This window comes from Arvicanthis niloticus, unplaced genomic scaffold (genome assembly GCF_011762505.2).
Source record: "Arvicanthis niloticus isolate mArvNil1 unplaced genomic scaffold, mArvNil1.pat.X pat_scaffold_348_arrow_ctg1, whole genome shotgun sequence".
Classification (NCBI taxonomy): domain Eukaryota; kingdom Metazoa; phylum Chordata; class Mammalia; order Rodentia; family Muridae; genus Arvicanthis; species Arvicanthis niloticus.
The window spans coordinates 18758-43226 of NW_023046002.1; the positions used below are offsets into that span (position 1 = coordinate 18758).

Sequence of the window (24469 nt, forward strand, 5' to 3'; positions counted from 1 at the left end):
CTTTTTTAAAAAAATCTTTGAGGCAGGACTCTTGTCAAAGGCACACTTACTAGAACCAGTTTGTCTTTAATTTTTCATATGTTTACCCAGATGTGTACTTAGAGTTTTCTCTGAAAGTGAAATTACTGGTCACAGAAATCCATATCTCATGCGATTTGGGTAATACCCCTTTATTGGAAGATACAGATGGATTTAGAAGCATATTTGATTTAAGCAGTCTTTTTCTGTGGCATAGGGCTTTTTCAGATAATGCAGTTTTGATTGCAGCAAGATAGACTTTGTAGCCCCTTAGCTTGAGATTCATGCAGCCTTTTGTATATAAACTCATGACACTCACTGTTGCATTGTGCAACTTACTTTTTTGAAAAATCCCTTTGTTTATTCCTGGTGTCCACCCAGATTAATAGGTTTCTTGAGGGTGCCAGACTATCTTCTTTGTGACCCTTCTGCTGACTAGAATCCTGATGAGAGAGGCAGGTAGTACCTGTAGTTTTTGGGTGTCCTTCACTCCAGACTGCCAAATTGAACTGCAAAAGATAGCTACCACATTTAAATACATGGTGGTTCATGTGTTTGCTTTTCCAGCCAGACATTCTTAGAGTTATTTCTCCTTCCAGAGGAGCAAGGGTAGAAGGACCTAACCATAAGGACAAAACCACACCACAAAACATGAAACAGATTCATCAGGGAAGGAATACAATTAAGGATTTGATAAAAATATCCCTGTTAGCAAAGGCTTTCTTGGGAGCATTGCCTGCAAAAAGTACTGATGCAAATGACACAGAGTGACTGGAGGAATTGCCTAGGGAACTTCCACAAGAAACCCCTGCAGAATCAGCTCACCTGGCCTCATAGGGGCCCAGAGACTGAACTGACAACCAGGGAGCCTGCATGGGTCTGGTCTAGGCTGTTTGCATAAGTGTTACAGTTGTGTAGCTTGGTCTGCATGTGAGACAGTCATAACAGGGCCAGTCTCTAACTCTTGCCTACCTTTGGGACTCTTTTCTTCATAGTGGGTTGTCCTGTCCAGCTTTAATAGGAGGAGAGATGCCTAGTCTTTCTGAAACGTGATATGCCATGTTTAGTTGATATCCGTGGGAGGTCTGCCCATTTCTGAAGAGAAATAGAGGAGGAATGGGTGTAGGTCTGGCAGAGGGGAGGTGGAGGAAGGAATGAGGAGAAGAGGGAGGAGAAACAGTGGTCGGAATATAAGAAATAGTAATTTAAAAAAATCTATTTGCCAGGCAGTGGTGGCGCACGCCTTTAATCCCAGCACATGGGAGGCAGAGGCAGGCGGATTTCTGAGTTTGTGGCCAGCCTGGTCTACAGAGTGAGTTCCAGGACAGCCAGGGCTACACAGAGAAACCTTGTCTCAAAAAACCAAAAAAAAAAAAAAAAAAAAAATCTGTTTTTTCTGATGTCTCTCCAGCTGTTTCTATTGACTGTGTCAGCTGGCAGAAAAAAAAAAAAAATGTTTCAATGGCCGACCAGGTTCTCAGGGAGCAGACAAAGGAGGATTATCGATGATGGCGGAGCAGGAAAGCAATACCTGGCAAAGTGGGGGTGCTCCTTTTTCCTTAATGTTGAGTGACGTGTGGGAGACAGGGTATCATTCTTCCAGTAAATGGGTTGATATGGAAAAGTCACACCTAGAGACGCACATGAATCTGTTGTGAACACTAATTTAAAGTTTCTGGGTCCGATTAGTGTGTAGGTTTCCTCAGTCCCGCTTCCTAGTGGAATGACAGTAGGCTAGAAGATGTACTGCACAGTGTGCACTTGTCTGTGTTCCTGGGCATCAGAAGAAACAGCTGATTATCCTTCAATCTTATTCTTCCTAGTTCTTAAGGAAATGGCTGCCATTTACACTGTGCTGCTGTAGAAGGCCAAGAGGCCTCCTTGGGTTTTATTAAAACCATGTCAGTACAATAACAGTGTCTTTTCCACTCGCCTGAGTGATGTGTCAAAGTGGCAGAAATACTCTCACAGTGTTCTTACACTCTTGCACAGTAGACTTCACACTTTGCTGGGGACCACATCTCTTTGTGTGGTGCATATACATACCTGGATACTGTTAGCAGAGATAGACTGGCATCATTTCACATATTTAGCTTGGGAGGTTGGTAGGTGGTAGGTGAGAGGCTTTCTCTGTCAGCCTGCCTGACAGTGGTGCCACTTCATCCCACTGGATGGACAGTTAAGCACATTCAGTACACATTGATCCTTGGAGCCCTGTTAAGTGTTCAGATTTAAATAATTTGCTATTTATGTTGTTAAGGATTTGTGAGCCAGGATCAAAGAAATATAAAGCATAACATTCTTACTGTACAGATTCTGAGTGAGAAGATAAATTTTAATGGAAAATGTTTTTCTATTCTTCTAGTTGATGCTTCCAAATTTTCAAATTTTTAAGGTCATTGACTCCCTGATAAGTTTAAAGCCCACTGAGTAAGTTTCCTTGCTTCTTTCCTCTCTCAGGATGTATTCTTTCACTTCAGTGGGGTTTTCTGATGTGGAATATGCATCTCTCTGCTTTGGCAGTAGTGCTACAACTGATTATTTGAACTCTGGTGCCCAAAATATCATTTTAAAACCAGATAGTTAGATATTGATTTTATTGTATATTCATATATACTACAGGATTTATCAAGCAGTCTGCAACAAATTAATTTACAATGAATCATCTGTACTAATGCTGATTTATTATTGAGAGGCTCCATCAGCTGACACAGGGCATCATCAATGATCTGCTGCTACTTTCTTTCAGAAGAATTGTGGGGATTCCAGCTTTCCAAATGTATTTCTAAGGTTAGGAATTTGTCTGTTAGTCATGGTTAGTAGTAGTGTTCTCTAGAGCAACAGAAGCCAGAGGAGCTCAGCTGTCAATCTTCAGGATCTCTTCACCTCGTTCTTTTTTGTTTTGTTTGTATAATCTGTTTTATTGAAAATATTTTTTTCATATAATATGTTCTGATTATATTTCTCCCCTCCCAACTACTCCCAGGTCCTTACCAATTCCCCACCCACCCAAATCTACACCCTATCTTTCTTTCATTAGAATGCACATACGGATTGAAAAATATAAATAAGATAAAATAAAAACAAAGCAGATTGAGACAAAGCAAACAGGGTTTGGACATGCCTGGACCTCACTCTTGCTCTTTGTCTGCTCTGCACAACCCAGGGCCCCACAGTTCCATGGTCCCCACAGGTTTGATGTTGGGTTTTTTACGTTTCTTCTTTGATGATATGTGAGTATCTTTTAGTACCAGGGACACTATTGAATAGAGGTAGACGCTCTAGGTAAGCACTATATCAATTTCTCCACCTTCAGTGAGTTGTGTAGGTGTTGTCTGCAGCAATAGGGTCTTACCCTCGTTTGCTTCACCTTGTGTTTTGAGACAGAATCACTGTTTTGGCTAGACTCACTGGCCAGCAAGTCCTAGGGAGCCTTCTTTCTCCATATCTCCCATATTGGGATTACAAGCCTATGTCATCACACCTGACTTTTTACTTAGGTTCTGGGAACAGACCTCCTGGTCTCATTCTTGCAAGGCAAACTCTTTGTCCTTAGTCCCTCTTGGTGATTTTATTTTAGAAAAAGCACCAGGTTTTGAGCTGATTAAAATGACATTAGATCCTAGCTCTTCAGTTCACTCTCCGATGAGCTTTCTCATTTGATTAACTACTCTAAACTTCAATTTCCTTCAGTTGAGGATAATAAATAGAGGTAGAGACAATGTCTGGAAGGCTAGCTGATGGTTGGAAGGCACTTAACACCTGGTGGCTACCCTTATCCTTGCCCTCACCCTAAAAATTAGTGTTTGCTTCTTCTGTGTTGATCACACACAGAGCTGCCTGAATATTGTCAATATTTCTCAGGTATCTGTTTGTTCCTTCTTATTTCTGATGCTTTTGTTAATCTGAAATAGTCATTTGTATCTTCTTTATTCCTGATGAGTGCTGGGGTTCAGGAACTTCTGGTGGTGCTGCGCTCATCAGTCATGAAGGAGAACCTCAGCCCATGCCCTGGAAAACCCATGGAGTAATGTTTGGTGACCCTTCCTTCCTGAGAAGTTTTGCTGACGCTGGCATGTCAGGAACATATCTTTGGGTTACTTAGCCAGTTATCTGACTATCCCAATTGAGCTATACATGGTGGGAGATTTGGGCAGATCATGTGGGTTTGGAAATGAATGTCATTTTCAATGAAGTATAATTATTCTCTGAAGAAGCTTAGACTGAACCCAGAAGAGTGTGTCCAGTGGAAGGCGGGCACTTCATCTGGGACAATACCCTTACAAGCAATGTTTGCTTCAGCTGTCTGCCAGTCATTGTTTCTCAGCTACAGTGTCTTACTATTCAGCCTATTTCAGATCTCTTCCTCTTACTCCACTGGCATAAAGTCTCATTACAGGGTAAGGAGATAAGATAGCAGCAGGGAAAGAGGGAAGTCTCTTTTTTGTAATACACAGTTTCAGTGAATTTCCTCCCCTGTACTGATCTCTGTAATTTGATTAATTGGCATGTGGTGTATTACAGAAAATCTAAGGAAAGACAAAGCTGGTTCGATATCAATTAACTGAAGCTAGAATGGACTTCCCACAGAGACCCAAGGACAGAGTGGTATTTAACTGGCCCTTTCAAACACAAGTCCTCCCCGATGAGAAGCAGACAATCCCAGTTGTTTAAAGAAATTAAAAACCATGGAAATTAACAGCTCAAATCCACTTAGATGAATCTGCTATTTCTTTAATATAAGATTCCCAATCCTTTCTCCAAAGTGAGTTGAATATTTAATATTTGCTGAAATGCTTTAGTTGGATTTGAATAATATTATTGAATTTGCTTGCTACATTGATGGGATGTGAAGGTCTGGGAGCTCCTGTGGTAAATTATGTGCACGTATGTGCATGTGATTCTGTTTTGAGGAGATTCTTACCTATTTCGTTCTGAACCAAGGATTAACAGATGAAGTAGTACTTACTGGAGTTAAAGGCTATATCTGTTATTTTCTATATGACTGTCCTGCTTCCATTTATTTAGCTATAGGCTTTGGTTGAGCTGAGTTGGATACACACACACACACACACACACACACACACACACACACATGTGTATATATCTATATAGCTATATATATATTCTTTTCGGTATGTGTTTAGATGGCATATGTTCTTAGGACCTAATCCTAATAAGGGCTGATAGAAACTAAGATCCTGACTAAGCACTATTCCTTGCTCATAGCCTTGTGAATGATACACGGCTATAGGCTGTGTAACCCCATGCAATTAGCACATAGAATGAGAAATCACTTCTGTTATAGGAAGAAATAAAGGTATTTTGAAGAATATTAAGCAAAATATTATGGTTGCAGAAAAGAATAGTCTTGTATTTCAGGTATTAAGAGTAACATCTTTGACAGCATCAAAATATGACAATTGTGACACATCCCTAGAGCATATATTCTGTGTGCCTGCACATTGAGAGGTGATAGGTGATGAAGGTAAAGAGGAACGCATAAGCAGCTTCATGAAGGGTTCCTGTTTAACTGTCTAGACATCTGAATTTCTGGTTACAGAACAAAACCTATAGCTCATGAGGAATTTTGAGGAATGAGAATGATGCAATCTATTTGACACTTGAATAGTAAGCAGAGTACAGCATCATTGTGTAGATTGGCACTGAAAAGACGTATTAGAAAATGGTTACATCCCAAGTGACTGGTGGAGTGCAGGCCTCCCAAGGAGATGGCAAGGTGGTAGGCACAAAGGCTCTTGTAGGGGGTAGAATAGACTGGATTTCATTCAGTGGTCAGGGAGGGAAACTAAGAGCCCTGGCATAGTTTTCTTGGTTCATTTTCAGAGTTAAGGATTACAAAAGAATTATGTTTTCTGATGGGAAGAGGAAAAAAAATGAGCCCGGGCTACGTTTAGTTGGAGAATTGTACATGCAGACACTCTGTACACAAGTATATTCTTGGGTCCCAGCACAGCTTTTTGGGGGTAGTGCTATTTTGGACAAAGTTCCTAGGAACTTGTGACATTGAAAGTCAAAGGGTTTGGCTTATGTTTGAAAGCTAGAGTTAAGAGGTGAATCAGTTCTTCTAGGGCATGGTATGCAGATGAAGGCCAAGGAGTGTGGAAAGCTGCGAATGAGGCTTATGAATTCCAAATGCACAGTGATAGCTGTGGGAAAGGGAAGTTGTGTGGAAGATGACAAAGGAGTGAGCCTCTTCACTGTAAACCTGTGACTGGGATTCATGATCTGGCCTAACGGCCAGTTTTCATTTGTTTGGCTCATTTGTTTAGAGGGAAGAATTAAATGTGTTCATTGAAATGGAAGAGCCAGAAGATGGATGTCAGGCACAGGAGTGAGGCCATGAACTCCAAGAAAGACCCTTAAGGACACAGTGATGGGATAAGTGTATCTAGGTGGCAGGGCAGGGGACGCTCTAGAACCTCTCAGAGGAGGGTGTGCTTTAAAGGAAGGGTGCCTTCTGTAAAATCAAGCCCAAGGGAAGGACTGAAGCCAAACTGCATCAAAGACAGCAATGGTTGTGGAAAGGGATGTAGGACTAGACACTAGGAGCCTATTGGATGGCTTCTGTTCTCAAGGAAGAGGGAAACACCATTTTTTTTCTTTTTCTTTTTTTCAAGTGAAGATTGAGGGTTGGTAATTCCCTAAGGAGTGGAATATGTTCAAATGTGGAGTTTGTTAATTGGATAGAACAGTTAAAATTTTCAACTCTGAAATTTCCATAACTCAGTGTAGTTCTAAATTAATCAAGTAATTAAGGATGGTGTTAAAGGCATGTTAAAGGCATTGTGGTGATGGTCCTTGCTCTGGACGTCTTGCCGGTACCCTTAGCTAGTGCTGAAGCTATTTGAAAATTATGGTTGTCCATCTTTATTCACAGAAAGAGCTTGATGTGACTGTCCGGGTTCTGTTCTTTCTGTGTCATTTGAACTTCAGTTAAAGGAGTATATTTTCAATCTCTATTCAGTATTTTAGTAGCACTTCTATTATAGAATAGATTTAGGTTTGCAGAACTGTTGCCAATGATCTTGAGATCCCCAACACTAGCCTTCCCACTATTAAAAACAGTTATTTGCATGATACATTTATGACAGTTAATTAAGGTAGTAGCCAGGTTTTTATTACCATAACAGATTTCTAAAATATATCAGTGTAGTCACTTGGCTGTTGAATCTCAACTACAATGACACGTGGTGGGAACTTATAGTGCAGCAGGGGGCTCACTTCATGATGTATGGGAAGGACAGAGAGAGACAAAGTGGCTGAGCTCTCACAGTCTTGAAGAACACAGCGTAACAACAGGGCTTCCTCTTCTGTTTTTTAGCAGTGACCACAGGCTGCATACCTGCCCTTCACAGACAAGCCTTTAGGGACCATTTATGATCTCAGCCTTAAAGTTCTTTGCTTTTTATTTTTTGTTTGTTTCTCTGTTTTTGTTATTTTCATTTAAGACACTGTCTTGCTGTTGTCTTCAAGCGAGTGTCCACCTGTTTGGCTCAGGTGAATCTCCTGCTTCAGCATTCATTGGCTATGATGACAGGAATGTGCTGCTGTGCCCAAACTGAACTCTTTTTTTCTGCATTACTACGGAATTCGCTTTTGTTTCACTACTTCCAAGCCTTCTTGTTTTAGCTCCTTGGATCACTGTGTCAGGAGCTGGCAGCTCCCACATGCAGAGCTAAGCAGTGGTTTGGGCTCTCTGTCTCTCTGTTTCCTTGGGATCATTTTCTGAAATACTTTCAGAAATTCCCCACTCAGGGTAAAAAGTGCAGAAATAAAAAATTAACTGGCATTTTACTAACTTAATGTGACCCTGGTGTCAGTCATATCTGACTTTAATTTAAAAGGTATTATAAATGCAATTTGCTAGAAATTAATCTTTTGAAAGTGGAAATAAATAACAGAGAATACTTCTTGATGACAAATTTTGTATCCTGGTCAGTGAAGTCAACTCACTGTCCTCTGCCTCTAGATGGCACTGGTTTCATACTGCCCTGCAATGCGTAAGCTATAGGATTTGGAATGAAAATTTCTTTATCTGGCTGGCATTATGTTTATGTTCTGCTGTCCCCTCTCTACTTATTTCTCTCTTAGCAGAACACAGAACTGGGGAGCTCCATCGTGTTCACTGACCACTATGCTGGATGAATAGTGAGGAATTTCTAGATGGATAGTATTTGTGTCCTGTAATCTACTCAGACTCTTCTAGGCAACCAGTAATGGATCTGTCTGCTCTTTCTAAGCCCCCTTTTCACTTGTTGGTGGATAGTTGTTCCCCACAGTTCCTCTGTATAGAACTCAGTTCTCTGATAACTGATTCCTTGGCCTAGGTTATTGTAAAATTTGAGAAGGAGGGTAAAAAGGACTGCTTATCATAGGGAAATACTTAGCTACTGTTTTGTGTTTCATGGACCTCTTGGGTTTTTATTTCCAAACACCTTAGTATTATTGTCTGTTACACAGTATCTTCTGGTTTTCTCAGATTACCTAAGTCCTTTCATATTACTGAGAAAGTAACTATTTGTTTTGCCTGATTTGACTGTGAATCTTTCACTCTGTGGATCTTTCAGCCTTTTCTATTAGACCCTTTTGATAGAGTTATGTGACTAACTTAGGCTTAAACAGGATGACCTGGAGAAATATACCATGATGTAGACAAAAGACGCTGTTAACCAGAATTACACTCACACACTATTGTGCAGGTCTTGAAGTCATTTTTGTCCCTTCCCTATTCACTGCCCCCCCCCGTACCCCCATTAAACCCCATTAAAGTAATGATTGGCATAACCCAGGTTTATGGTTCTGCCCTCTTTTCTTTCAGCTTTCAACTTCTGCACTTATCTGTTTTGCTTGGCTCCAGGCCCCAGCCATAGTTTCCAGTCACACTATTCTTTATGATCTGTTCACTGTGCCACTTTCCCTCACATTTCCCTCACATTGATGCTGTGCAGACCATGAGTACTTTATGCTTTGCCCACAGTCCTGTATCCTTCTTGCTCTATTACCTCTTACAGGGATTGTTTTAGAAGCTTCCACGTGGCCAAATTGCTGATATAATAGTGGCTGCCAGTCTTACCAAAGGCTTGTAATTTTCAAATGCGATTGAAATGTTTTTTATTACATCTGTTTTAATGTTACAGTGCAGAAACTTTGTACAGTTTAGTAACATTGCCCTTGATTCATGTTTTGTTTCCCAGCCATGGTGTTACTTCTACTTTCATCACAGTTCCTTAGTCAGCAGTTCCCCAGCTAGTATGTGTCTTCTTACCCCCAAATATTGTTTGTTTGAAAGAGACCCTTCCTATGTAGCCCAGGCTACCTCAGTCTTAAAATCCACCAGTTCGGGTGTCCTGAGTGCTAGATTAACAGTATGCCAGACATTGTGTAGACTATTTATGAAGAGCGCACAATTACCTGTTTTCCTGTGAGCCTGAGAAGACCATGTTCTCCTTCCACCTTGTCCTGCCCCAGGATTCTTGCTGACAAGTAGGTTGTTTTTGTTAGCATCTTTGGGTTGATGTGGAATGCGTTAGGTGTGTTTTCTAGAAACCCTTGCTGAGTGCCCAAGGACTCTTGACTTCTTAGTATGTGTCTATCCATACACCTTCTGTAGGGGTTGTCTGACTATTTTCTTGGATACATCATTTTTCAGAGTCTTATACACTGTACAGAATGTCACAGACCTGGCACTTCCTTCTGGGTGAATTTTCTGAACAGTTGTCATATTTGAGAAGTATTTCTAATTCCTTTGGATCTCTGTGTGTGATTTATTTAACGCTTAAATGTTTCTTGCGTCAATTTCTTCTATTTTTCTTCCTGTCACTTTTCTTTCTCAGTTTAGGGTGAAAGGGCTGAGATCACTGGGGCCACACAGATTATGGCACACAGGGGCCATAAAATATGTTCCAGGATGTTCCAGCGTGCTCCAGGCTGCTCTATGTTGCTCACTCCAGAATGCTGTAGCTCTCTGGTCTCTCATATTGTACACTGCTTCAGAAGTTCACATGGTTTCTAGCATAGGACATTTTCTTGTGAGTAGTTGCTAGTGTGGAGTACCACTCACTGTATTCCATTTGTATGGGAAGCAGTCCTTGAATGGTCCCCAGCTGTCCACACTGGTGCAAATTCACAGATGCTTAGTCTACTCAAAAGGCTTAACTGGTTGTTGTTAAGTTATGTCTGTGCTTGCATGTGTTTACATAGCCTGCAGAGACTTTAGGTCAGCCTTTTTTTTCTGTTCTCTAGGAGCTCTTCACCCTATGCTAAGTCAGAATCCATTACTGCACTGGGATGCATCAGGCTGCCTAGCCAGAGAGTTCAGGGATCTGCTCGTCCCCCCTTTCCTAGCATGGGGATCATAAGTGTGCATCATCATATCTGACTTTTTTTTTTTAAATGTTTTTGGGCCCCATATTTGCGGTGCCCTCACTTTACTGACCATGCTATTTCCTGCTGGTCTTTGTACCAGACACTGTCTGTGGAGATGTGCCTGGCTCTAGCCAGGCTGGAACAGAACAATTGAGTTGCACTCTTGGTAGGGTAGGGGAGTTGGTCTTCCAAGGCCTCCAGTGCAGTGGCTAAGAGCCAAGGTTGAGGTCATGGAGCAGAGCCACTGAGCCGTGGTAGGCTCGAGCAGCTTCCAGTGACTAAAGCATCTGGAGAGAATTTCTCTTCCCCAAAGTGTTAGATCGATATAAGACAGAGATTCCCAGACGGTCTTTGATGAAATAACTCGTGCTTTATTCCTTGTGGACAGGGTCTTACATACATTTTGAGGGTGGGATTGGGGTCTAAGAGCAGATGCTTTCTATTGGCTTGGTCTGAGATGTAACGGATGTCTCATATATGACTGATTGTCATGATCCTCTCCATTCAGTGTGGTGCTCATGTGTTCCAGGACAGGAATCTGGTCAGAAGTAGAAAAAAATACCTATCATCTGAATCCACTCAACCCTACCAAGTTTTGGTCTGATGTCACAGTTCCACTTGCCCCACAGTCTCCCTCCTGCAGTTTATAATGATGGTGGTGGTGGTGGTAGTGATGATGATAATTTAGCAATCTTTATACAACAAATATGTTTTAATAGGCTTAAACTATAATCATTTTATGCACTGTTTCTCAAGTAATATGAGTGTATGAGTTGTGGAAGCTTGGTCCTGTTCATGCTTTATATCAAGTTCTTCATCCTGTCTGTCTGGTTCTTTTTGTATTAAAGTCAGAGTGAGGGATCTGGTTCCCAGATTGGATCACAATTGTAGAGTTGGGTTTGGATTCAGCCTTCATCCCTTACTGTGCAATGCTTACCCTCTGAAACCCCTGATTTTTTACTGGAGAATCTGGGGTTAATAAGTGTTATAAGCATTAAATGAAAGCATGTATTAGGTAAGGCAATGGCCTTTCAAGGTAGAAAATATCTGTTGCTATCAGCTGATGGTTCTGTAAGCTGTGGCAGTGTCAAAAGCTCTGTCATATACACCCAGAGAAATAGGCAGCATGGGTAGAATATAGCATTTACACGCAAGCAAGGCTGTGGTGCTGAAGGGGCAAGTGGTCTCTGGATATTTCAATGAGCAAATAGAAAAGTAATGGCTGCACTGGAATCATAGCCTAGACCCACCTGTAGTTCTGCTTTCCTCTGATCCCTTTTCCTTTGGATATTGAGAATTTTGCATGTTTGTATATTATTCTTTTGAGTCTTCCTCCCCCTTCCCCTCCTTGTCCTCCATCTTCTTCCTCTTCTTCCTCCTTCTCTTCTTCCTCCTTCTCCTCTTCTTCTTCTTCTTTTTTAACTTTGTCTTGGAATATAAGCTTAACATCTAGGACTCTGAAAAATTATTTTTGCTTTCTAAAATTTAGATTTAATTGGCTTTTGTTATCCACTAAGGAAAGTGGTTTGACAAGGAAGTTAAACCATATTATATTCTCATTTGAACTATTTCGCTAGCTTCTGCAGGCAGGATAGAATTTGTATTTAGAGTCATTTAGAGTCATTTGGGTTTGTATTGGGATACATAAGAAAATGTCAGAAATAAATGAAGACCTAGCGTGAAAAGAGGTAAGACACATATTTTGTGTGGTTGATGGAAAGCTAAGTGGCCATCAACACTGTGAATCTGTCTTTCAATCATGAGGTTAAGTGAGAAACTACCCCTTAAATGTCTGAGATTGGGGTGAGACCATTCTTTTGATCTGGGTTTGATTCTATTTGTCTAAGTGACCTTACCCCCTGTAGATCAGCATCTCCAGGGTTTTTTTCTTTTTTGAGCTGAGCATAGATGATCCTCACAATCTCTTCCTGCCCTCATGTTATATTTCACTAGAAATAATAGCTGGCTATGATTAGATACTCTTATTTTTCCTTTGTGCCAAATTGTACAGATGGCCTCACATGTTAATCCTTCACCTTATTTCTGTGTTTTCCAATCTTCAATGTTTTGTGAATGTTCCATATAGATTTTGGTTATACTCATATACTCTAGGGCTTGGAGAGGTCTGAAATTTACTAAGTAGCTCTTACTAGTTTTAAAAATAGCCTTATAATGCTTGTCTTCTTTATTTGACATTGTCGTAAGCCACAGTATAAGTCTAGAATATAAAAACTTCTGGTCAAGGGAATACAGGCCTGAGTACTGTCCCAACATTCCAGGTTCCTTTGTCATAGCTTCCATGCTAAACTTTTAGGAAAGGGGGGAATGAACTAGTCTTTTTGTAGCATTGTGGGAAGATTTTGGCTAAGTCTTAGCTTTAGGTTTTATTGTTTGAGGTGCCCATCCTTAGCTGTGGTTCAGGAAGACAAACAAACAAACAAACAAACAAACAGAAAGAGCTACATTGGATTAAAGTTGAAGGTATGGACTTCTTACATAGTCAAATCTTTCTTCAGGTCTAAAACAGATTTGAGAGAAGTTTCCATTTTTCTTTACTAACAATGTTATGGCATTTGTGCCAAAGAAGGATCATAAACTTAAGAATATAGAAAAGCACAAGGAGACTAGCACATTAAAAAAGTTTATGTAGGCTGTCTGTTCTGTTGACAGCGTGCAGAGTGGGAGAAGATCTTTGTCAGAAAAGGTTAATATCTAGAATGTATAAAGAAAAAAAGTAAACATCAAAAGAACAAAACTATCAGTCAGAAATTGATGAGTGAATGAATAGACAGTTCTTCAGAGAAGAAACATAAATGGCTAATAAATAATTTTTTAAAGTGTTCAATATCCTTAGCTGTTAACCAATCCAAATTATAACTCTGAGAATCCATCTTCTCCCAGTCAGCATGGCCTCCACCAAGAAAGAAAGAATAAGAGATGCTAGCTAGGATGGGGAAAAAATAGCTAACCCTGTGAATTGTGGTGGAAGTAGGAGTTATTGTAGCCATGGTGGGGATTAATGTGGAGAGTTATCAAAAAACTCAAAGAAAAGCTACGATATGACCCAGCTCCACCAACCTCTGCTCAAATAGCTGAAGTGCTATGTGCATTCTACCTCACAGACACTCGCCATCCCGGTTTGACTGCTGCTCTACTTATAATAGCATATGAGCTCAGCTAGCTGTCCATCGGCACATTAGTGGATCATGCAAATATGGTTCATATGCACAATGGGGTTTTATTTAAGTGAAAAGAAAAATGAAATTATGATATTTGTGGGGAAGTGGATGAATCTGTAAAATATTGCATTAAGCAAGGTAATCCAGGCTCAGAAAAGTACTGCATGTTCCTCTCATATGTGGAGCTTGCCTTGAAATGTTTACATACTTGTATATATGTGGGTATGTGTGGGGGTGTAGGTCATGGAAGCAGAAGGGGGCAGTGAATGATTCAGGGAAACAGGTATTGAGGAAAGGGGCAGGCAGAAGGACATAGCTGAATATGAGGCGACCTAATGTAGACAACTACAAGACGGAGAAGAGGAGGGTAGAAAGAAAAAGTCACAAAAGTAAATGATACTTGAAAATGTCATAAAAAAATCTAAAACATTCTATACTGAGCATCTGGATTTTGACCAAGCATACCTATGCTTTCACCTGTCTACCACTGATGAAATGCTTCCCTTCATATGACTTCTCTTCTTATTTCCCAGTAGGTAGTTTGTTTGGGGAGTGGTTCCAGTCTTAGAAGTAGCCATCTCTATGATTCTGTACAAAACAGCAAAGCATTGTGGGCTATAACAGTAAGAGTTGACAACTGTATTGTTTGTAGTGACAATACTAATGAGTAAATACTCCTCTATGCCCCTTTCTCTATACATATGAGAGTTTGCCTGGACAACCCCCCACCCCACCCCCCCCACACCACACATCATTTTTGTGTCTTATGCCCATGGAGGTCAGGGGAAGCCATTGAATCTTCTAGTGCTGGAGTTCTGGGTGGTGTGAGAGTCCCAGTACAGTTTTGGAAACTGAACCCAGGTTCTCTAGTGGAAAAAATGTTTTACCCACTGAACACTCTTTCCAGTCCCCATCATGTTGGTTTTTGTCCTTTAAATGACATTTGTATTCTTCCTAACTAACTTCAGGTGTAATTTTTTAAATTGGGAAATGTACAAAACACATAATAACAGCAAAAATAAGGGAAAATTATGAGTGATCCTACCACATAGAAATGATAAACACTATACTGTTATGGTTTTCTTTTAAATCTTGAATTTTAATGGTTGTATTATGGTTTAACCTCATCCTATAATGGAATAACATTATTTCATATAAACTTTTCTATGAAGAAAGACTGATGTTGCTTGTTACTTTCATGCAGTTACTAACTTCTTCGCCTTTAAAGGAAAATAGTGTTCATGAACCACAATCTCTACAAAGTATTTCCCTTTCCAAAGCATAAACATTACCTTGGGAAGTTTTTCTTTTCTTTTCTTTTTTTTTTTTTTTGGAAAAACATTTTAGTAATTAAACGGCTATTAGTTTCTTTCATCTAGTTCTTCAGGGGACATTCAAACAATGCTAAAGGTGTTGGAAGTATTTAGAATACTTTTCTCTTTGTTTTATTTTATGTGTGTGAGTGTATGTATGTCTGTGTAGAAGATGCATGCCTGGTGCCTGTGGAGGCCAGAGGAGTTGTCACATCCCCTGATTCTGGAGGTGTAACTGGTTGTGAGCCACTATGTGGATGCTGGGACCCAAACATTGTTTGTCTGGAAGAGCAGCTAGTGCACTTAACTAATGAGCCATTTCTCCAGCCCTTATAAGTATTTTTGAAGTTGTCTTCAATTTCATCATCATGAGGTATTAAGATGACATATTGTCAGTTCAGATCATATTGCTTGAGAGACTTAGATTTTTGCATACAGTAAAACAAACAAATAGACAAACGGACAGACAGGAATAAAATATGAGAAGCATTCACTTCCTGGAAGTCTTGTCATTTGGATAGACAGCTAGAATTTTGAGTTATCAAACTAGGTAACGTTTCATTACAAACCAAGCTGGTCATGGCAGTTAATACCTAGAACTTGAGTGTGAGAATTAGTAGAATTGTCCAGATTTCAGACCAGCCTGGGCTACACTGTCCTATTTTAAACAAATAACAAAAAAGGATAGGACTAGGCATATTATGATTCTGTCTTTAATACCCACTTCCATAAAACAAACAAACAAACAAACAAACAAGAATAAAGTATGAAAGACATTCACTTCCTGGAAGTCTTGCAATATGATTCTGAAACCAGTTTACACAGTCAAGTTCCAGAAGCTTGTCTTAAGTACAGATTAGATGTGATGGCAGAAGGGATTAAAAGAGATAAGCAATACATGAAATACTATTGCTATATTTAAAGATATTCTTTACATATTAACATTGATTTTTTTCACATGCATGCATATGTGTGTGTGTGTACGCCTGTGCATGTGTGTTTCTGTCTGTCTGTATTCTGCATGGGAGTCAGTTCTGTCATTTTACCATGGGAATTCTGGGAATTGAACTCAGGTTGTTACACTCAGTGTTGTGCAACTTTACCAGCTGCACCATCTTACCAAACTTTGCTGTATTTAAAACTTAAAGAAATGGGACAGACAATTCCTTGAGGAGAGGACATGTACATTGAACTGAGATCCTGGAGAAGGCACAAATGCATTGTGTGGGATTCTGCATGCAGCTCTGCCATCAATACTCTATTCATACAGTCTTTGAGGTTGGAAGGGCCCTCAGCCTCAATAGGCCTTCAGACTTCCTAGTGATTAGCAGCATTCTACAGACCTAAAATCACCTAGCACAGACATACACTGTTGGACAGTGCTTTTGGTGGTGTGGCAGAACAGTACCCAATTGTTTCAGCTGTTGTCACCCTAAGACATGAAGTATTCATACTTCATGAGTACGAAGTATTAAAAAAAAATTAAAACATCAAGTCCAAAAATGTATTAATAATAAAAAAATTGTTGTTTTCAAAACCATCATACTTGAACTTTAAAGCCAAGAGAAGATAGAAAAGTTAAGTGCATATGGCTAAGTGAAAAGAGCCAGGTTGAAAAGTCTGGATACTCCATGCTTCCAGTCATGGTAGTTTCGTTAAGATGGAACTATAGACTGAAGTGAAAAGATTAGTGATCACCAAGGTTTACTGGTGAGAGACACATTGGCAGAGGACAGATAAGGTTTAGGGCATTGAAACTGTTGGAGAAGCAGTTAAATAGTGGCTACATTTCACTGTATATCAAGAAAAACCATACAACCCCTAGCTTCGGTAGTGATCCGGAACATAAACTCTGCTGCAGTGAGCACAGCTAATATACAGTAAGGACAGATTGTTAATGTGTGGCCATTACTCACATAAGGTCTGGCCTTTGGTGCAGATATTGTTAGTAGAGGATGCCTATGTGTGTAATGTAGTAGAGGATCAGTGTGTGTGTGTGTGTGTGTGTGTGTGTGTGTGTGTGTGCGCGTGCGTGCGTGTGTCTGTCTGTCTGTGTGTGTGTTGGGGACTGATAGCATATTGATAGCTCTACCTTCTTACTTTTGTGCTGACTTAAAACTATTCTTGAAAATTAGTCTTTAAAAAATCAAAAACAAAACAAAAAGAATCATGCAGCTCTGAGGTGTGAAATAGAACATTCAGTTACGTTTGCTGGAATTAAAACCTTTCTTCCCACTGAGGCAGAATTCAATTCAGAATGACCCTCTGTATAATGGGCATATCCTCATTACCTTCCCCTAAACGGTGACAATCCTCAGTCTTTCTTTGTATTAAGCAGTGAGTGGTTCTCAACCATACTGTCGCTGCAACCCTTTAATACACAGATCCTCATGCTGTGGTGACCCCCAACCATAAAATTATTTTTATTGCTGCTTCATAACTGTAATTTTGCTACTGTTATGAATCATAATGTAAATCTCTGGGATACAGGACATCTGATATGTGACTCCTGTGAAAGGGTTCAACCTTCACAGGAGCTGTGACCCACAGGTTGAGAACCACTGGTTTAGAGTGACCCTGACTGTCTTGACAGCACTTTCAAAATCTTTGGCAGGAATAGCAGATTTAGACAGTATTTGTTATTTTCTCATGATCTTATTTGGGCTATATATTTTTGGCAAAAAAAAAAAAAAATCAAGGAAAAAATTTCTGCCCTTTTCAGTATATTTTTTGGTGGGGACAGCATGTTGATAATATATAGCTCTTGTTTATCCTAGGGTTAATTACTTGATAAAGATAGCATGTATCTCATCCATTGATGTTACTATTTTCCCCGACATAATTAGGACATTTCCTGTGGAACCTGCTTTACATATGTAAATACCTTTTTCCCCACCAATGCTAGAACACACGGGTCATCTTCTGAATTACTGTGGCTTTTACAAGCCTTCTTCTTCTAAATGCATTCATTAGAATTTTTTTTCTCCATGCGTATTTACTCAATATTTGCTCTCATCCGGCTTCCTGGATATTTCTTTCTATATCTATTGTGTAGTATATGTTCTACTTATTTGTGTATTATTTGGTTAGGTCCAGATTTGGCTATGGGAGCCCCTGTAGTAGTCTCCTATGACCTGGCCTATTGTTAATTTGTGTCCAGTATAGTATCCCTGATTCATCTTTTAGAATTAGTCATTTCTCTAAGAATTCCTCTTTTATGTGAGAATGGTATTTAGCAACCCAAACCTGAGTGTGCTTATTGTTACAAGCAATGTAACAATTTTGTATAGGCCTTCTCAGACACATTCAGGAAATCTGTATACATATGTTTCTATATTGGCATGTATCTGAACATGTGTTCATTCTGTGGATACCTCCAATTTCAGACTAGCAGCAAATGGCTAGTTCTGGCTATCTCCATTGCTCTTGACAGTGACTTTTAGGATCTTGTTCTTCTCACCCATAATGCATTTAATGCACAATAAGCCATAAAAGGAGCTTAAAGTGGCTCCAGAATTGCTACCATATATTCTTCTTGAAAGAAAAAGATTGATTTGTGTGCCATGTTTATCCCTATAATTACCCTTCTAATATTTTTTTCCACATGGACTTCTTTTCTTTATTGGATATTTTATTTACATTTCAGATGCAATCCTCTTTCCCTATTTTTCCTACTTAGAAAACCCCTATCCCGTCCCCCTTCTCCTTTTTGCTTTTATACTTTTTAAAAATATTAATCAAAGGCTTTATAAGTTTGGTAATGCTCAATAACAAGATGATGCCCATACAATCAGAAGTGTAACCTAATACCCAACCTAGATATACCAACTATGTTTGACTTTCGGAGACACACGAACATCCACCTCCATGTTCCCCCCACCCCATCTCCTAGCTCCTCCTCTCCTTACTCCTCCTCTTCCTCTCCTTACTCCTCCTACCTTAGCTCCTCCTACATATCACTCTTCCTGTTAAAATAAAACTTTCCTCTTAAAATTCAATTAGAGCATAACTATACCAATTTGGGTCAGTAAGGTACAAGATAGACTTAATACCCAGTCCATCATTTTGTTGACTAACCAGAACCTCTGTCATTCCTCCTAACTAAAAGACTTAGTTCTGAACCTGGGTTTTTTTCTTGGCTTTAGAATGAATGTCAGCTGAAAACCACCTTCTCAAATCTTTTTTCTCAAAGTAAATAACTGGGATTGGCTATGAGACTATAAATCTTCAACCCCAGCAGAAATCCAGAATGACTGAGTTAACTGAAATTAGGGAAGCACAAAGCATAGCTTCTAAAACATAGCCAAATTATATAGACTGCTGAACACCTGGACAGTCTCTATACTACAAAATGTTGAAGCACCTGATCTTCAGCCTTCTGGCCCAGGATCATCTGACAAACCGAGTGATGCAGAATTATTAAGGGCTGATTACTCTGTCTTGTCAGATATAATCAGTCGACTATTCCACAAGTGTGTCCTTTTCTGGACAGTGATTTGTCTGTAGATGAAAAGAGGCAATTCTTGCCTAGTGGCTGTCTCACCACAACTGGAGTAACTCCAAAGATGCTCAATTTCTTCTTAGAATCCAAGAAAGGAAGCTGTCAGGAGCAGACAGGTCTCTAATCAAAATGAGCATTACTACAGAAATGTTTGTAATGTCAGTTCTGTGGACTTGTGATGTTTTGAAAACCAACTATCCATGTAAGGCAATCTGGACAGTTGTCTGTTAACTCCTCTCAGCGATTTCCAAATAAAATATAGAAAACACTCTAACAATAAACTCAGAGCCATAAATTTGCTATAGGCCCTTAACTCACAGGCTAATCATCTCAAATCAGTTAAAAAAGTTAAAGAAGGACTGGGTCTAAGACTTGTATTTCTAAATGTGTTATACAGGCACAATGCCTATGAGAGTAACAATATTAATCTCACTTTTATATCAATAAGAAGCTCGTACCAATGAGAACATTAAATTTGAAATCAAAGTAAATTTTGTACCATTTAAGAAATTATAACCTCATCTTAATAACAATTATACATATTTCTACCAATAGGTTGTGGCTATGCAACAAATCCTAGCTAATCCTCCCTGTTCCAACAAAACCACTATTTTTCCCTAGAAAGACAGCCCAATCTTAACCACCTCAGTTCCCAAGCCCTGGGAATAGGGGCGCCGACTCTTCATTAACTTCTTCAAGCTGATTACGAGCGTAGAGATATTAGAAGAGAGGCAGGAGGCGGGGGAAGAGTAAATTGATAAGCCTCTGATGCTGTGTCTTCATCCAGCTGGAATTCCAGGACAGCAGAGGTTCGAGCAGGTCTGCTCAGCTCGCTTGATGAGTAGATACACTGAGGCTGAGTATTCTGCAATATACAATTCTAAGATACTGCCCTTTTAATTTTATAAAGTAGCTTAATGTACTGTTTTTCAAAGTTACTGTAGCCAGTGCTTTACTCTCCTTGGTGTGACTGTTCCATTTAAATGAGAGCAGATTTGGGATTCTTTCACCTCTATGTAGGCTTTCTTTTTCATGTGTTGAGTGGATTAAATATTATCTTGATTCTCGAATCCAGAACTGTACAAAAGTTTTTCTTAGAGAATCATTACTATCTGTATCCTGGCCATATTCACACTTCATTCTCACTCATCTTCTTATTCTTTGTTTCCACTCCCTGTGTCCAGGCTGTTCTTCAGCATCTAATGTATCCTTCCGGTAGTCATTTGCAGTTACCTGGTGACTATGTGTCTCTTGTCCGTGCTTCATTTTTCAAGAAAGGCAACATTTGCTCCTTTGTACTTAGCTTTTTAAAATTTTTTATTATTTTTTGTTTATTTGTTTTATTTATTTGTTGCATATTGGAAACCTTTTTTTTAGAAGTTCATGACGGTCTTCTGCAATCTCTTTTACATTTGGGTAGTGTTCATTTATCTATGTAGACTGACCACAATTTATTCAAATATTTCTTCAACATAAAAATTTTTGTTTATTATTTTGAATTCGCAAGAACACCAGAAGGGCATTGTACAAATATGATGGCTGGTTTAAGTCAACAATTTCACTTGGTATAGAACCACCTGGGAAGAGAGTTTCAGAGAGGGATTTGTCTGGGTTCAGTTGGCCTCTGAACAAGTCTGTCAGGCATTTTCTTCTTTACATTAATTAACCTCATAGTGGGCAACACCATTCTCTAGGCTTGAGTTCTTAACTGTAGTAGATGAACAGAAGGTGAGTTATTTTCAGCACTCATGGAACTCACTGAAGGTCCAGGGTAATGAAATCTGAAAAGACTTTATAGCATTTAGAGGAGAACTCAGTCTAGGACTTCCTTGGTTTGTGGTCACAGCTGTAACTCTCCTTTTGCTCACAAGGTGTGGCACCTGACTGGAGATTTCCATAAGTTCTGTTTTACATGTCTGGTCTTTGTTGGGGTATGAGTTGTTCAGCAGACATTATGGCTTGGTCAGCTACTGGGCTTGCACTTTGTCTTGTTAGCTGTACTAAGTTGTCATTCCTGATCAGTTTTGCCCTTATTGTGCTGGGAAGGCAGACATTTTCAGGGACTCTTTGTCCAATGTTTTACTGGGTTCATGTTATTTTGCAGACTTTTATTTAGTAATTCCTATCTACTTTGTTACTTTCTTTTTGCCTTTAGCAATTTTTTTTCCCAGTACAAGCATTGTTCTAATCATCCAGTATAACATTATTAGAACTGGCAACTCTTTAGTAAAACATTGTCTCCTATGAGATTTGTGTAAACAGTGGTAGCCATTTGGTTATTTCTCTTTCTTGACCCACTTTCCTCACAGGTAATGTTGATCTTCTATGTCACCAGAGTTGTGTGTGTGTGTGTGTGTGTGTGTATGTGTGTGTGTGTGTTTGTGTGTGTCTCTGTGTCTATATCTGCCTCTGTGTATTAAAACTGTCTTTATAGACTTTTATATGATATAATTCTTAAACTGTATTTTTTTTTTTTTAGTTGTAGATCACATTACAAAGATCCCTTGGGACACTTAAGGGATACTATTTTAGAGTCTAAAGCTTGGTATTTCTAATGGATAATGTCTCTTGTACAGAAGTGGCTGTAAAACCAGGCAAACATGTATGCCTGAGTGTACACATTTGCCTGTACTCAGAGGCCAGAGGTGGATATCAAGTGACTTTCTCTATTATTCCCCACTATGTATTTTGAGGCAGGATCTATCACTGAACTTTGGTTAGCTTGATCTCTAGGGATCTTCTTGTTTCTACTTTCCTCAGCACTGAGATCACAGATGCATGTCACTGTACCTGGCGTTGAGTGTGGCATCTAGGGATTGGATTGCATTTAAGTCCTCATGATTATGTGGCAAGCACTTATAGACTGAACTGTCTCATCACCTCTGATACTCGATTTTGTTGGGAAAATAGCATATGATTAATGACATTTGTGGTTAATGATGATGCTAAGAAAGCTGTATTTAGGTGTTGGACTGTGCCTTGTACTTTGTATTTTCATATATTACTTACCATAAAAACCTATGAATTCAGCATGATCTCATCGTACGTATCATGGGTTGATACATCTTAGCTATCATATAATTTGTCCAGGCTTTCACATATAATAAGTACAGAAATATGTGCAAAACCCTGAAACAGGTTTTTAGAAATAATGTATTAAAGCTCCAATAAAAACTTCCTGTTTTTATAGACTTTGTAGGATTTAATTCTTAAACTGTACTTTCTTACTTAGTCTTAGATCACATTGGAAAGCTCCTGTGGGACACTGAGGGAAACTCTTTTAGTCTCTAAAGCTTGGCGTTTCTATTAGAATTCGATAATGTCTCCTGTAAGGATGAATATAAATTCAGGCAAATGCAAAATAGATCATCAAAGATCTCGGCATCATTTTTAATTCCCAGAGACCTTCCACTCTGGGTAGCTCAGAGCTTGCCTCAACATTAGTACAAAATGCCATAAATTTCAATGTGCATATTAACTACAAAATTTTTTTTAACATTTAATTTTTTTGATATTTATTGTTAACATCTAATTCTTATCCCCACATTGTAACTGAAGTAATAATTATTTTTACCATTATCTCTATGCTGTTTGGTAGAGACTGGCCAGGACCTTGTTTTACACATTTCATTATTCCTTTTGGTTTACAGTTATTTGCTGGAGTAAAGGATGGAGAAAGCTTGCAGCTCTTTGAAGAAAGTTCTCGCTCTGCTCATAAGCAAGAGACACACACCATGGAGGCTGTGAAGCTTGTGGAGTTTGACCTTAAACAAGTACTGACTAGGCTTGTGACACATCTTTTTGGAGATGGTAGGTACTTAGAAATCTTCCTGCTTTAAGGCTTAATAGTTCAAAAGTTGTGCAACAAATTATCAAGGCTGGTTTTAAGTAAGGCTTTTGTTGTTGATTTGGTTTTGTCTAAGTTATAGGGAGAAGGGAGGTTCTTTCAACTTGCAGTTTCATAGGTTAGAATGGAATTAGCTACGGAAGGAACAGTGATGCCATCAATGGAAAGTGTCTGGTTTGCTTGGCTTTGTTTTTGTATTTTTATATCCCATGAACATGATTCTTCCCAATGTGGAGTATCCCATGGCACAGTCATACATTCATATACTGATCACTACTGTCACTAGGAGAAAAATTAACTGTGCACTCTTATGGGAAGAATAATACTGTTTAGATTTTAGCTCTCATGTTATATACTTGCCTTCATATCTTCCTTTAAGGAGGTTGAGGAGGGGATTCTCTTGGTTCCTTCTCCTGTTGGAGCCATAGTCACCATCCCCAGCTGCATCTCAGAGCCCCCTGATCTGGTTACCTTGCGTGGTTTCATTCCTCCAGACTTCCCTCCTTGCATGAAGGAAAGCCTGTGTTTAAGATGACTCTTGTAATTTTAGTGAGGCTCTGCTGCTCTGTTTTAACAAGGCTTATAGGAGTATCTTTGCTTCCATATCATCAGATGCATAATTCATACAACATTTAAGAAGTCACTAAGAAGCCACTATACATTCTTTATATGGCATACATTATTTTAAATTTGCACATCAACATCAGATGTACACATTTCTGGGCAGTAAGGAATAGTAACAGGAGGGTGTGGGAAACTGCTTTCATCTATATTTGTAATGTTTTATTTTGTAAAAGTATGAAGTAAAATATGACAAAATGTTTTGATTTGATAAAATAGAATAATGGTTGCATGGATGGTTGCTATTTTCTATTTCTGGTCAGATTTGAAGCATTTCATATTAAATGATCTAATGTGAAACAGATTTCAGTTTGAGGTTGTTTATTTCAAAAATCCCCTTATAGCTAGCCCCGTTTTACTTCCGAAATAAAAGAATTGTGGCGATATTAGCAGTTACATAATCTACTTAATATTGAAATGTAGGGAGACAGATTATATTGTTCAAATACTTAAAAGACAGGGCAGGGGAGAGGGGACCCCAGTGGTAAGGAGAGATTTTCTGTCTCTAGTAGCTCCACACAGCATGCCTGGCTTTTATCTGCAGCTTTTCCTATGTTGTTACGTATGAATTTTTGTGTCCCTCCTTGTCCTGCATTTTTAC

At 39.2% G+C, this 24469-nt stretch overlaps 1 protein-coding gene across 1 annotated transcript in view; it reads left to right on the top strand.

The window, feature by feature from the left end:
- LOC117701947 (phenylalanine--tRNA ligase, mitochondrial-like) overlaps positions 1-24469 on the top strand; it is a 70910-nt gene that overhangs the window by 14141 nt on the left and 32300 nt on the right. The window contains exon 2 of the mRNA XM_034493352.2: positions 23051-23210. Within this exon, the coding sequence (XP_034349243.2) occupies positions 23051-23210 (160 nt within the window). The remainder of the gene's footprint in view (positions 1-23050; positions 23211-24469) is intronic.